The 14,251-nt window shown below is 37.0% G+C and overlaps 1 protein-coding gene across 1 annotated transcript; it reads right to left on the reverse strand.

Annotated features, from left to right (window-relative positions):
• Positions 1-2,947: 2,947 nt before the first annotated feature.
• LOC106062938 (myogenesis-regulating glycosidase-like) lies at positions 2,948-13,351 on the reverse strand. The gene is made up of 3 exons (XM_056007861.1): positions 13,200-13,351; positions 12,401-12,489; positions 2,948-6,109 (listed from the first exon to the last, which is right to left on the reverse strand). Exons 1-3 carry the CDS (start codon positions 13,316-13,318, stop codon positions 4,014-4,016), a joined length of 2,304 nt encoding a protein of 767 aa, XP_055863836.1. The 5' UTR covers positions 13,319-13,351; the 3' UTR covers positions 2,948-4,013.
• Positions 13,352-14,251: the final 900 nt, after the last annotated feature.

Here is a 14,251-nt window from a genome sequence, read left to right on the forward strand (position 1 = left end):
GGATCTCTGTTACGCCGTTCTTCTCTAAGCTTACCAAAAAAAAAAAAAAAAAAGATCGCCTTTGGCATGTAGTTGTCCCCTATGCGGGATCAGTGTCAGACCCAACACTGCTGTCAAATGGTTAGTAGTGCTGTATTCAACAATGTAAGCAAAATTATTTTTTTTAGAGCTTTGCAGCTATAAACAAACATACGTAAGACTCAACCCTGAGGAAGGAGCCGGCATCTCTTAGGTAGTTTGCAGCACATAGTGCTACACCTTGGAAGAGCCTGCGACGCCGCTGACCCCAAACTGTATTGGCACTTGCCGTTCCTTTGGATAGTTCATCCGTCTGGAGAAGGAGAACTGCTTTGTGGGCGACACCGTTTCGACCGCAGCTAATGCACAGTCATTCATCACATTTCTATGTTTCTGTGAGATGATTCATAGTCACTTCGCGACTGAAGAAGGACATAGATATGCCTTAGAAAAAAAGAGTAAAAACTATAAAAAAAACAACAACATACAATGGTTTTAAAGCTTTACTTTAGTTAATACAGCCCAAACAACATCCACAGGTGTGTGTGTGCGCGTGTGTGTGTTTGTGTAAAAAAAGCATAAAAAGCAATCATTTAATGTTTTCGACAAAAAGGATTCATCGATCCCCCCCCCCCTTTTTTTTCATTGTATTTTACCATGGGCGTAGCCGGGGGTGGGTGGGTTCAATTTCCTCCCCCCCCCCAACTGCGGCCCGGGGGGGGGGTCGAATTTAGTGACTTATATTTTGCTTTGCTTTGTTTATTTTAGGTGAGATTTTAATACTAAACCATCACTTGCCCCAGCGCAGCCAAGGGAGTTTTGAGGTTAAAACCCCATAATAAAGGTTTTTTTTTTAGTTAAAAATCCCCAACGAAGGGGATAAAAATTCTATAAAATTAAACAAAAAAAAATGCAAACGACAATCTCCGAATTCCAAGAGCATAGCTAAGGAAGATTTTGATTTTAAAACCCCCTCCAAAATTAACAAGAAAACCCCTTCTTCAATATAACATTATCCATTCATCAGTCACCAGATTCTATGAGCGTAGCCAAGGTGGGTTTTGTGTTTAAAACCCCCTTCAGCGGGGTTTGCAGCTAAAAATACCTCGTCAATATAAAAAAAAAACAACAACTAATTACACAGTCAAATTTCTATAAGCGTAGCCAAACGACATTTGAGTTTAAACCCTCTCTAGCGAGATTGACTAAAACATTCCTCTTCAATGTAAAAAAAAACAAAACAAATTACGCACTCAAAATACTATGAGCGTAGCCAAAGGGGGTTTTGAGTTTAAACACCCCTTCAGATGGGTTTAAATCTAAAAATACCCCTTCAATAAAAACAACAACAAATTACTCAAAATGCTATGAGCGTAGCCAAGCTCATTAGGGTTTTGAGTTTAAAACCCTACCTCCAGATAGCTTTTTTTTAAAGTTTAAAACCCATAGAGATCGTTTTCAGTTTGAAATCTCCCTACAGAGAGTTTTGAGGTTGAAAGCCTCTCTCTTCAATTATTATCATAAAGCAAACCACAGTCACCATATTCTATGAGGGTACTAAAGGGGTTTTGAATTTGAAAAAAAACAACCCTCCAGAGATTTTTTTAGTTTAAAACCCCCCAACAGATGATTTTGACGATAAAACTTCCCTTTTCGATATAAAAATCTAAAGCAAACTACAGTCACCTTATTGCAAGAGCGTAGCCAAGAGAAGTTTTAAATTTCTACCAGTGGCAGGGCTCCATTAATAAGTGCAGTGAATAGTCATCGACCGAAATTGAAAAAGACTAAATATGGCTCAACAAAGATGGCTAAGATTTTGGAGTCAGTTATAGAAATCGGGTCTCAATCAGGGAAATCCTATGCCGAACTGGGAGTCCAGGTTGTGAGAGAGCGTCGCATGAGGTTTGCGGGAATTACGCATAATAACCTATTCTAGGGTTCAATAAAAGTCTTATGAAAAAATGAAGGGTCAGAATGTAATGTAATAAAGATTTATTATACAACACACACACACACACGCGCATATATATACATATATATATAATGCTTCCCCCCCCCCCCGAAAAAAAATCCTGACTACGCCCATGTACTTGACAGTATGTTTATTTGAATGAGAGTTCTTTGTTGAACAAACATAAACGTTGTAAATAAAAAGGCCTGAGGATTTTTCATACACTTCCATTTAGAATACACACAAACATTGTTGGTAGGCTCCATACCAGTTCTATTCAACACAAGTATACACAGGACCAAAACAAACAAAAGAAAGATGTCCTTACTGTAAAACAACAGTTGCCAAACTTGAGTAATTTTGAGAATAAAATAATTTAGGGAAAGTTACCACGCCAAACAAAATGGACATTATTTTTTTTTTAACATATCACACATCTTTTAATCTGCATCTAAACAGCATAAACATCTGAGCCACCATCCCCCGGGGGCCCCACTGACGATACTGACAATCATATCCTCTTAGAATGCCCCAATTTAATTGACCTCAAACTTATCCAATGTACACAAACATATAACGTGTTGCTGTGTTGGACAACTGACAAGGTACGCTACTCTTTATGGTGAAGACTAATAAAAGAGCATACCGCTTAGCATCAACAACAACAACAAAACACAAATCTAGTTCAACGACGAAGACTTCTACAAATGAGACACAGAGTGTCGGAAACAAAAAATAGTGGCGGAAGGAAGACGTGAAAGATAGCACGAATGTACCAACAAGATGGCGACTGGGGCGGACTACAGAGATAAATGAAACGAACAAGTCAACAGATCACTGGTGGTGCACCTCTAATCCAAAGGACTAACGAGGAGAAGGTGAAAGACATGTTGGTTTGTCATTGCATAGCTGTAGTGTTTTTAAATATATATATATATATATATATATATATATATATATATATATATATATATATATATATATATATATATATATATATATATACATGTACATTTCTGTCAGTACGTTCATCGAAATAAGATAGACACTAGAACTAAGACGTGACGTAAAAAACACACACAATACAAGCCAATTGAAAACGAATTCATATACCAAAAAACACGGTGATTAGACAAGAAAGAAAACTTCAAGGGCATGTGAAGGGGGATACAGGGTGAATGTTAGCGTGGTTGTTTTTTTTTAAATGTATTTATAAAAAGTAAAAAAAAAAAAAAAGTTGAAAGACAAGAATTCGAACTCGAGAGCTCAAGCATCCTAAAGTTTTCTCAAGCGAACACAGTAGCCACTGTACCAGAGAATCGCTTATGAAAATAGGTTTTATAGTTATCTCTTGTTAGCTTCAAGCTTTAAAGAGGCGACTTACAAAGTAAAAAGGTGGCTATTTTAACTAATACCACCACATCAGTAAAGTTCAATTTCCTTTGTTCGATACCAAAAATAATAATTAATAACCAATAGTTAATTAACTAATTGGTACATTATTTTTTATTGATTCTTGTGTTGTCAGGTATAAGAAATAATTGTGCCAAATTTCATCTTGATTCGAGATTGGGTTAGGGAAAAATAAAGTGTACAAACTTTTTACCAGACAGACAGAGTGATTTGATATATGCTTTTTAAAGTATACACATCTGGGGTAAAATACATAACAGAAAGTGCTACTAATGAATTGTTTCCACCTGCCATGTTTCAGTTCTACTGGAATTATTACCTGTATCGGGTTTGATCCCAACTCTTAAGATTTACAGCTTAATGATGTGCTTTCGAATTAAAATGTAGATCTACAAAATGAATGGCATACATAAGGAAAAACTTTGAAACTCAAAAAAAAATTGTTTTGTCAAGAAAAGATAATTGAGTAGCAATATCGACTATTGATGTTAATATTTACTAAATGAAGAAGTATACATGCTCTCCTCTCCCAGTACGCTAACACAAATTCTAATGCACATTTAATTAAAAATGATAAAACAGTTGCTCATGTTATAAACCAATGGCCACCTATAATGGTCTATTCAAGTCATACTTTCGTAAAATATGGCAATAACTCCAAGGGGGCTGAATAATTTCTAACCCAAACACCTCCGTCAATTATCGTTCCTTTATTTTCATCTTTCCATTGACCGCTCGGTAAATAAATATCTCGCGACGTTGAGCCTTCGTCCAGAACGGGTGCCACCAGCAGATCATCGCCAAGCAAAAACTCAGAATCTAGTCGCAGTGCCTCGTCGTCTTGGGGAGCGATCCACCATAATGGCCTATTTATGGGCTGGCCTGTCTTTTCAGCATTCTTAGCCAAATTGATAATTTTGTCCGCGTACTTCTCATGAAGCTGAATATATTTATGTGAGAGTTCAACGACTTTAGAGTCGTTATAGTGCCAGGGTGGAATGGAGAATTGGAGTACGGGCATAAATACTGTGGCCTGGAGCCATCGAATGAAAAGTTCTTGGCTTGGAAAGCCTTCTCCGTAGTCATTTCCACCAATTAGGTCTGGAAGAACGTAGGGGTATCCCATCATGCCAAACGCAAGAGAACAAGGAATCAGTGTCTTAAGCCCTAGAGCATGACTCCAATCACTGCGTCTGTCCAACATTCTTAATAAGAATGTTGAATTCTGGCTTCTAAATCCAGATCTCACTTCCTGTCGTCGTTGGTCGAGGTCGCCCCTGGAGGTCATTTCAATGTATTTACTGGTAAGATAGTTAGGCGTGACCAGGGTATCGTTGAGTCTGTACTTCCCCGGAACCCAAGTCAACTCGCCGGCATCGAACTTGAAGGAGGTTACGTTAAACGTCTTCTTCAAATACTCCAGTCTGCTCAAATACCAGTTTACAGCTTCCGGGTTCGTAAAGTCTAAAACGCCTGCGTTGTTTTCTCCTCTCCACCAGGAGACAAGATGCGGCTTATCCGAGTCGAGCTCTCTGATGAGATAACCTTTTGAAGACAGTTCTTGGAAAGCGTCGGAGTCGTTGTTGAAAAATGGATGCATCCATATCGTTGCTGGAATATTCATGGCGGTCAAGTTTTTGATCAAGCCGACAGCGTCCGGGAACCGATCAGAAGTGAAGTTAAAATCTCCGTAGTGGGGTGTCCAGGAATCGTCTATTTCTAACTGTGAAAAGCTCAAATTGTTGAATACGATGTCTTTGGCAAACTCTAAGACTGTTGATTCGTTGATAACCTCTTTATAAATGGCCCAAGTGCACCATATGGGGTACCTGAAGAGATCCAAAGATGGAACACTTGCAGGCTTCGGTATGTACTTGTTAGAGATACCCTGCCATAAGCTGGCAATATCAGAAGACTGGCAAACGTCATATTTGAGGAATGGATTTGAAATATTAAAAAAAGGCGTGTCACTGCCCACTTTACCCACCATACAGAGAAGAGGCGAACCCCCCTGATTAACGCTGATGTACAGTGGCGTGGTTTCGTCGACGACAATCCCAAGCCCAGAAGAGGATAGAAATATCCCTTCTACTACACTGCCAAAATAACCACCGTTTCCTTGAAACGAGTCACCTGTAATAAAAGCAGATAGGTTTTTCTGGTAGTTATTCATCGGCCATTCCTGTGTCTCAGATTCAAAGCCACCGAACCAATAAAGATTGCTTAAATAGAAGCAATCTTCTTGTGTTTCTTTCAACTGGTTAGCTACCAACGGAATCCAATGAATAGAAAAGCATTGTAAATTGTTCTCCGTAGTTGACCGTTTTGCTATGGCTGGTTTTTTAAGCACTTCAAGTCTATATTTATCACCAAGTTCTAGACAGAGTCCATCGTCGTTTGAATTTTTGGTTAAATTGCAAGGTTTTGCCAAAGTGGCATCCAGACCTTTCCCCAAAATTCCTTTTAGACCTTTTCCCTGAGTTGATTTTGTAATAGCATCAAATATTATTCCGTTGCTAGAAAAGTTTAGTTGACTCCAGTTCACTATAGATCTTGATATCGGCCCATGATCTAAAGGGCTTGTTTTATTCTCCGGCTCTGTAGACCTACTGACATCATCGTCGAAGTGTTCCTTCCAAATGTAGACTCCTACACCGGACAGCAGTCCCAGCATAAGGACCACACAGAGAATGGTAATAACCAGATGGACTTTGGAAGGCATCGCTGCAAGGAGGACAAAGAAAAACAAAACATCTTTAAAGATCACTGTTAAACACACACACAGAGACACACGCACGCACACACACACAGAGTCTGTCTCCATCACCCTGTCCTCTTTTACCATCTTAATTCTAATGACACATTTCAGTTATTTCATGTGAACTCATTTCACAAAATGTAAAATAAAATACAGTTTTAGAATTAGTGTTCAATGTATTGTAACTCAATGTATGCGGTAGAAACTAAAACAAATATTTTTACATTTCAATCATAGACATATATCTATATCTATATCTATGATTTCAATTTATTTCTAAACCTAATCTATTATTATATTTTTAGAGACATGCGCAATCATGCTTAAAAAAACCCTAAAACTTTAAAAAAAAAATAAAAAATACATACAACTTATGGAGCGATTATTTTGCTCTTGATAATTAATAAATGCTAGATTTGTTTATTTTTAATGCCCCTCCACATCTCAACTCACCCCTCCCCCGAGAAAAAATCCTTTGCGAAATGTATAAATCTACTAGACTTTATAATGTAAAATTTATAGTAAACAATTTCATCAACAGTAATGTGAATTATGCACTCAAAGAAGAAGCTAAAATGTGTTCATAACATAAATATATACAACGAATACTTGCCTAATCAAAATTGTATACAACGACCGATTCATTAGGAACTCTAGACTCACTACTAAATAGATATATCATATAATAAATAGAAGCATTTTTATTGTAATTAGTAAGATACCAAATATCAAACGGTTCTCATGTTGTTGTTTTTTCATGTATCTTTTTATTTCTGTAATTCATTCAAGACAATGTTGTCCATAAAATGTTAGGTTGTATTATTTGGTAGTATTATGTAGTATTTTAAGAAAGGATTGATCACGTGATCAATGCTCGTCTGCCTACCCAGGGTTTTTAACCGTCCCGTGAGGTCAGGACCGGATCATGGAGATAGATTGGATACCAGAGGAGCTGGGAAAAGTAAAGTCACAAGTAATGCTCTAACCCTTTGGTAATCATTGACTTATAAAAAAAACTTAACACTCCCTCCCGTACTCTCTCCCCCTTTAGACTCTAGATCTAAGTCTTCAATAGTAATTTACTTACATCTACTATTTTGTTTCCTTTTTGTGTGTTTGTGAGAACCCAAAATGTATCTGAATGTTGACATCAGAAATGCTGATATAGTCCCTTATCAAGGATTTAACGATAATAGGCCTAATTGCATGCTTTCGTTTTCCCTTTAAACTTGACTTGATCTATGTATAGATGTAGATACCATCAACAGCTTTATGTTAAGTAACGCACAAAACAACATATTAGGCCTTATTCGCCTATAGATCTAGATAAAATCACACTTTTCAATAATTTAAAAAAATGTCTTTCATTTGAAATGTTACCTAGGCCTATGTCTTTAAAAAACAAAACAAAATCAAATATCAATAATTTATCAATCGTGAAAATAGTAATGAAAAAGATGTCATATGATCAATGAACATACCATACCACCACGGACAAAAATTAACCCTTATCCATATTGACCCATGTTATATCTTATTGGCCAAAGGATAGAGCCAATAAGTTGTCCCCACCTCTATCCCACTCAGTTCTGATCATTGTCGGGATTGTGCACTATAAATAGAATCCCTTCACAGTGAGGATTTAAGTCCTTTACTCTTCATCAGAACGGCTTTATTTTGGACGTAGAACAGAGCAAATTGGGTTACCTTTTTTTTTTCCATTCCTACTTTCAGCTCTTTCGCCATAGTATTATTATTATAGCATTTATATAGCGCTACTTTCATGCTTATAGCATCTCATTTGTGGACCAGTGGGGGGGGGGGGGGGAGGGAGGGGGTATCTAGGAGTTAGTTTTCCGTGCTGCCTTTAGGCGCTCAGTAAACACAACTCTGCCCAAGTCGGGTGTCGAACCTCGAGCCCCCTTCTAGGTAGCCAAGCCAAGCCATCTCGGCCACGCTTCCCAAATGAACTAAAAATACGATACATTTATTTTGACAACTTTTCATTATCCTATCGCCCAACTATTTCGCACATAAACTCGTGGTGCGTGATAAAAGATTTTATTAAATCTTCAGAAAGATCACTACATTGAATATTGATATAATTGAATTACCCCCCCCCCCCTATTTAAAAAAGGAGAAAAATCTGACCCAGGAAACTACTGACCAGTATCACTTACCAGCATCACATGTAAAATCCTAGAACACATAATATGTAGCAACATCATAAACCATTTAGACAAACATAATGTCCTCACCCCGCTAACATTGCTTTAGGAAATATAGATCATGTGAAACACAACTAATTGATACTTTTCAAAAGGTTTAGATAATAGTGAACAAATAGATGCTATCTTACTAGATTTTTCCAAGGCTTTTGACAAAGTTCACCACCATAGTTTGCTTAAAAAAATTAAAATATTTCGGCATTAATGGTCCATTGTATCAGTGGATTAAAGATTTTCTGATAGGGAGAGAACAAACTGTAATAATAAATGGCTCTAAATCAACACCGATAACAGTAAACTCAGGTGTACCTCAAGGAACTGTCTTAGGTCCACTACTATTCTTAATTTACATAAATGATTTACCAAATTGCATTACCTCAGGAACAAAAGTCAGATTATTTGCAGACGATTGCATAATATATAGAACAATAAAAACAACACAAGACACAGATATTTTACAAATAGAATTAGATGAATTACAGAAATGGGAATCAAATTGAAGCATGTCTTTCCACCCAGAAAAATGTCAGTTGTTAGGAGTAACGAAAAAACTAAAACAAATTAATTCCACTTATCTTATTCATGGCAAACCAGTAACACAGACTAAAAACGCAAAATACCTAGGTGTTATAATAAACGAAAAACTGTCATGGAATCCACATATTGATGAAACTATAAAAAAAATCAAACAAAGCATTAGGATTTATTAAAAGAAATTTCTATAAATCAAATAAGAACATAAAACTAAAATGTTATTAAACCTTGGTTAGGCCAATAATAGAATATGCATCCTCCGTTTGGGACCCCTCAACTCAAGATAACATTAAGAAACTGGAACAGACACAAAATAGAGCAGTGAGATTCATAACAAACGAATATTCACACTTAACTAGAGTAACACCTTTAGTAAAATCACTAAATTTAGAAAGCCTTCAGGACAGAAGACTCAGAAGTAAAGTAGCAACTATACATAAAACACTGAACCATAATCTTCAAATACAAAAACAAAATTTAATAAAATACTCTGAAAGACACAAAGATAAAGGCACATTCCTCGTCCCATATGCTAGGACAAATTTGTACAAATACTCCTTCTTCCCCAGTGCTATTAGAGCATGGAATGGGTTGCCTGAGCTAGCCAGGAAAACCAGTGACTTGGCAGAATTTAAGTCATTGGTTAATATGCATGACTAAATGCATGACGCGTAGGACGTAATCATCTTCTTTTTTGAAGTAACGTCTGTATTATATAAGAAGAAGATAATTAATTAGAAAAGTTACCAACCGTTAAAGCCTATTGTTCCATCTATGGGACTCAGGGGAACTAACAATAATATTTCATTTTTCTTAGTACTGAGTATCAGTAATATTCCTTTTGTATAATAAGGCTTGTCTTCGAGTCCGAAGATTAGTGAGGAATGCGTATTTCCCGTGGCTGCGCAGCCCCAGCTGTGACCTACATATTTTGCCACACCCAGGGCATGCATAACCATTAATTGTCCTCAGGTGGTCGATTTAGATTTTCTTTTCGCCGTCTGCGTTTGTCCTCGACAGCAGATTTTCTTTAGGTCTCAAATGTGTATCCCGCGGCCTTCCTGAGTGACCTCCAACTGTCTCGTTCTGAGCCGCATGCAACCAGCCTAGGTGCTCTCTTCTATGTCAGCCAAGGAAAGTTGACGCCTTTGTAAAGGAAGTATTTATTTAATGAATATGTATATTATATATTTCTTATTTATTTAGTGTTAATTATAATTTAATGGATTTAAAGAAACTAGATTTAGAGCAGTGGTGGTCAATCCTTTGTTTCCCATTCGCCAATTTTTTTTTTCATTTTCTTCTAATGAGATGTGCGACATAAACATTTTTTTCCCATTTAAAGTATAGTCATTTGGACATATTTAGTCAGTTATACAAATCCCGTCAGATGTTCAGATTACTATGTTTTTAACTTTTTATAGTACTTTTTTTCTTTGCTTGCTGACCAATCGAATAGTTTAGAGTTCATTTTGTACACCTTATTACTCCTACTCCCAATCTCGGATCAAGCCAGAATTTTGCACAATAATTTTTTTTTACCTGACAACACAAGAATCAATTTAGAAATTTAACCAATTTGTTAATTAACTATTAGTAAATAATTATTTCGTTTGGTATCTAGAACAAGGGAAAGAAATTGTACTTGACTGAAGTGATGGTATAAGCTGAATTAGTCCCCTTTTATAGGTCGTCGTCTGAGGCGTAGTGAAGATGAAATAGAAGCAATAGATAACTATAAAATCTTCCATGTTCATACGCTTTTCACAAGCAGAGTGGTTACAGTTTTGGCTTGAGAAGCCTTAGAAGGCTTTAGCCCACGAGTTCGAATACAGGTCCTTCACATTTTTTTTCTTAGAAATGCATTTAAAAGGCGATCACCCAGATTACAAATTTAATTTTATGATTGATTCAAGCTAATTTAAACACTTAATACAAGCTTTTTTTTAAAAAAAATGTGTATGTTTTTCTTGTTTTTTTCGTTTTCCACTTTTCATGTTGAACATAGATCTAGATCTAGCATGACATCAGTGGCGTAGCTAGGGATTTATTATGCCATCTTTTGGGGGCCGGGAGGCTTGGCCTCTTTGGGGGCCGCTGCATTTTGACATTCAACATCATGAAATGAGATAATGGTGTAATATTTAATATTTATTGTAAAAAAAACTTACTAACACTTATTTCGGGGCCCTTCAAATGGAAGCCCGGGGGGGGGGGGGAATTTTGACATTCCCCCTCCCCCACCCTAGCTAAGCCACTGCATGATATGACCTCGCATGTTCAGGCATGTTCAGACCTCGCCACATGACAGTGCGGGATTGAGCCTTAGATGACTGAGTGGTCGTGTGATATGCGCTTTGGACTGTCGTCCTTCACGATGGTCTCGAGTGTGATCCCTGCTCGCTGCCTACTCCTCCTTTCTGTAGAAAGTTTGGGGCGAACATAATTATCTTACTTTCTGATGGAGAATCAGAAGCTTGTCAAACTACACGCCAGAAGTGGCTAGATAAAGCATGTTAAGCAAAATAACCAAAGCAGGTATTCAAACCTAAGCAGTAGTCTATTTTTAGTGATCACGTGATAGTTTATAGCCTACACACCTAGCAAAAAAAAGACATCAGAGATAACCTCAACTATTTAGGCTATTTTATAAGACTAACTTACAAAAAATGTGAAAGGCTTTCTGATAAATAGAACAATGGTCTGAGTGTGATTATAATTCAACAAGGATTCTCAAAGTATGAAATTCGACCCAGAAAGAACGTTACATGGGACCCGTGGGTTGAGGTAATTGAGAGGGGGTATTTTCTACTTTTATTTAATTTTTTAAAATCTTTCCATTGTGCCGAGAAATCTCAGTCACCAATATTGATAAAGTCTAGCAAAACCAGTAGCACAGAAAGGGGGAATAACAAATTTAGAAGTGCAGCCAAGGGAGACTAATTTAAAATAAGAAACAACTGGACTACATGTAGCCCACATCGTTATAGTTGTTTTAGAAACAACGTACCGGTATATGATACTTGACCAGATAGATATAATCCTAATAATAAAACATAGTCTTCGTGTGTGAAGATTAAGGAAGGCTGCAGAATTTCACGCAAACTCAAATGCGATCTACACATTTTGCCACATCTAACGTAGACAAAGACGTTGTCATCCGGGGTACACTGAATACACTTTTTTGTCATCTGCGCCAGTCTTCGGCTAGGCGCAGGGTTTCTCAACCAGTGGGTCGCGACCCCTTTGGAGGTCGCCTTTTGTCCATTCTTCTATTGCTGTGTGTGTATGCGGAGGGGGTGGGGTCGCGGCAGAGTGGGGGGTTGTAAAAAGGGGTCGCCGAGCCTAAAAGGTTGAGAACCGCTGGGCTAGGGCTTTTCTATGCGCTTCTAATGTGCGTCATGCGAGATTTTATCAAATATGCCTATTTGTGTGAGAACCAAATAGGCCTAATTATCTCGACTAGAAGCGCTTAAAAAAACATTTTCCACTTACCAAAGAAAGGAGAACTCGGCAATAACAGTGGCTGTGATGAGGAACGTGCAGAATGTTGCCCTTTGTTTTTCCGATTCTTTTTGTCAATCCTAATTTTAAAATAATTTACAGAAGAAAACAATAAGTATAAGGTCTACACGACGGCAAACTATAGAATCCCTAGATCGTTTTACGTTTGCAAATTTGGTATTAAAAAAGGTGCTCTTAGGTTATTTATTATTAGGCATCGATGTCGTGCCAAATAAGTCCGCTCAAGGGTCCCTGTATCCTCTTCAACTCCCATATGCATATTAAAATTATAAGATAGTAGTAAAAATATTTAGTAAATAAAAATGTTTTTTTTTTAAATACATAAATAAATAAATACAATGTCATACATTGATCATGATTGATCTAAAGGCTATTAACAGTCAAAACAAAAAAGACAACCAGGATGATGTGCTTCACAGTGATGTTACACATACAACTCATGGGTTCTGGGTATACAACTCATGGGTTCTGGGTATACAACTCATGGGTTCTGGGTATCATCTGCTGCAACCTACAAAGACGGCATCACAAACGAAGCGATTAAAAACAGGATCACAACGGCTATTGGGCCCCACGATGACCTCCTAAGTACTGTCAAAAATATCAAACTGATACTTTGTGGCCATACCACAAGATCCTCTGGACTCGCAAAGACCTTCCTTCCGGAAACAGACCCAGGCAAACGAAGAAGGGGTGGACAGTGAAAACGATGGTAAGGTACATACAAAAATGTTATAATTGTATATTGTTATTATAATACTTTTCTTACATTTCTTTTCCAGACCTTGTTGAATTTCGCGTTTTTGAACCACCAATGGCTCTGGTTGTTTCAGATCTGGGGATGCTAGTTGTATTAGGCATTTTTCTTCTGCGTACTGGTTGTTCCATCTTTTCACCATTAAACCTAAATACGTCTCCGTAGTTGGAAGCCTTGCTTTTCCCCCAAGAGTGGATCAGTTATGAAACATTCATTTAATCAATCAATTAATAAAATAGATACTAATTAAAGAAAAATGTTCTAAGCATGTGCAAATGTTGTCTCTAATGTTCTTGCGAACAATGAACATAGCCACAATGATAATGCCAATATTTCATTTTAAAGTCTTTTTGCACAAAGAAAGCGAAAAAGAGGATAGAGAAAGAGATGGTAAAAGAGGGAGAACCAAAAAGAGAAGAGAGATAGATGGAGAAAAAAAAAAGAGAGAGAAACAGAGAAAATGAAATTTAAAAAAAGAATTATGAAAAACGAAAAAAAAAAAGAGAAAAAGAGAGAGAGAGAGAGAGAGACCAAGTGAGAGAGTGTGAAAAAGATAAAGGAAGAAACGAGAGTGAGAGAGAGAGAAATAAAGCGAGCCAATATAAACAGAAGGAGAAACAGATAAAGTGTGAAAGAGCAAATGTAAAAATATAGCGAGAAAGAGGGAGTGGAGACAAGAAATAGAGAAAGAAAGAGAGAGAGGGAGCAAAGACAAGAAATAGAGAAAGAAAGAGAAAGAGGGAGTGAAAAGAAATAGAGAAAGAAAGAGAGACAGGGAGCGAAGACAAGAAATATAGAAAGAAAGAGAAAGAGGGAGTGAAGACAAGAAATAGAGAGAGGGAGCGAAGACATTTTTTTTTATAAATACTGAAGATGAACTTATTTAAATCGAACTTTATTTTTATTAAATGAAAGCTGACAAATCCTTTTTTTTTTTTTACGCACGTAGGATTGACGTTTTCCGTATTGAATGACACCACAAAACGACAATTTGTCTATTTTTCAGGAGATTTTCATGAGTTTGGTTTAATTTAATAATTTACACCTAGAATTAGCGCGGGGCC

Source organism: Biomphalaria glabrata, chromosome 13, assembly GCF_947242115.1.
Source record: "Biomphalaria glabrata chromosome 13, xgBioGlab47.1, whole genome shotgun sequence".
In the NCBI taxonomy this organism is placed as follows: domain Eukaryota; kingdom Metazoa; phylum Mollusca; class Gastropoda; family Planorbidae; genus Biomphalaria; species Biomphalaria glabrata.

Excerpts from the sequence above, each read along its gene's own strand:
- LOC106062938 (XM_056007861.1), bottom strand. The coding sequence starts at position 13,318 with ATGGAACAACCAGTACGCAGAAGAAAAATGCCTAATACAACTAGCATC. Across the intron at positions 12,490-13,199 it reads ACAAGGTCTGGAAAAGAAAT|GATTGACAAAAAGAATCGGA; the intron begins GTAAGAAAAGTA and ends TTTTAAAATTAG. Across the intron at positions 6,110-12,400 it reads GCCGAGTTCTCCTTTCTTTG|CGATGCCTTCCAAAGTCCAT; the intron begins GTAAGTGGAAAA and ends TCCTCCTTGCAG.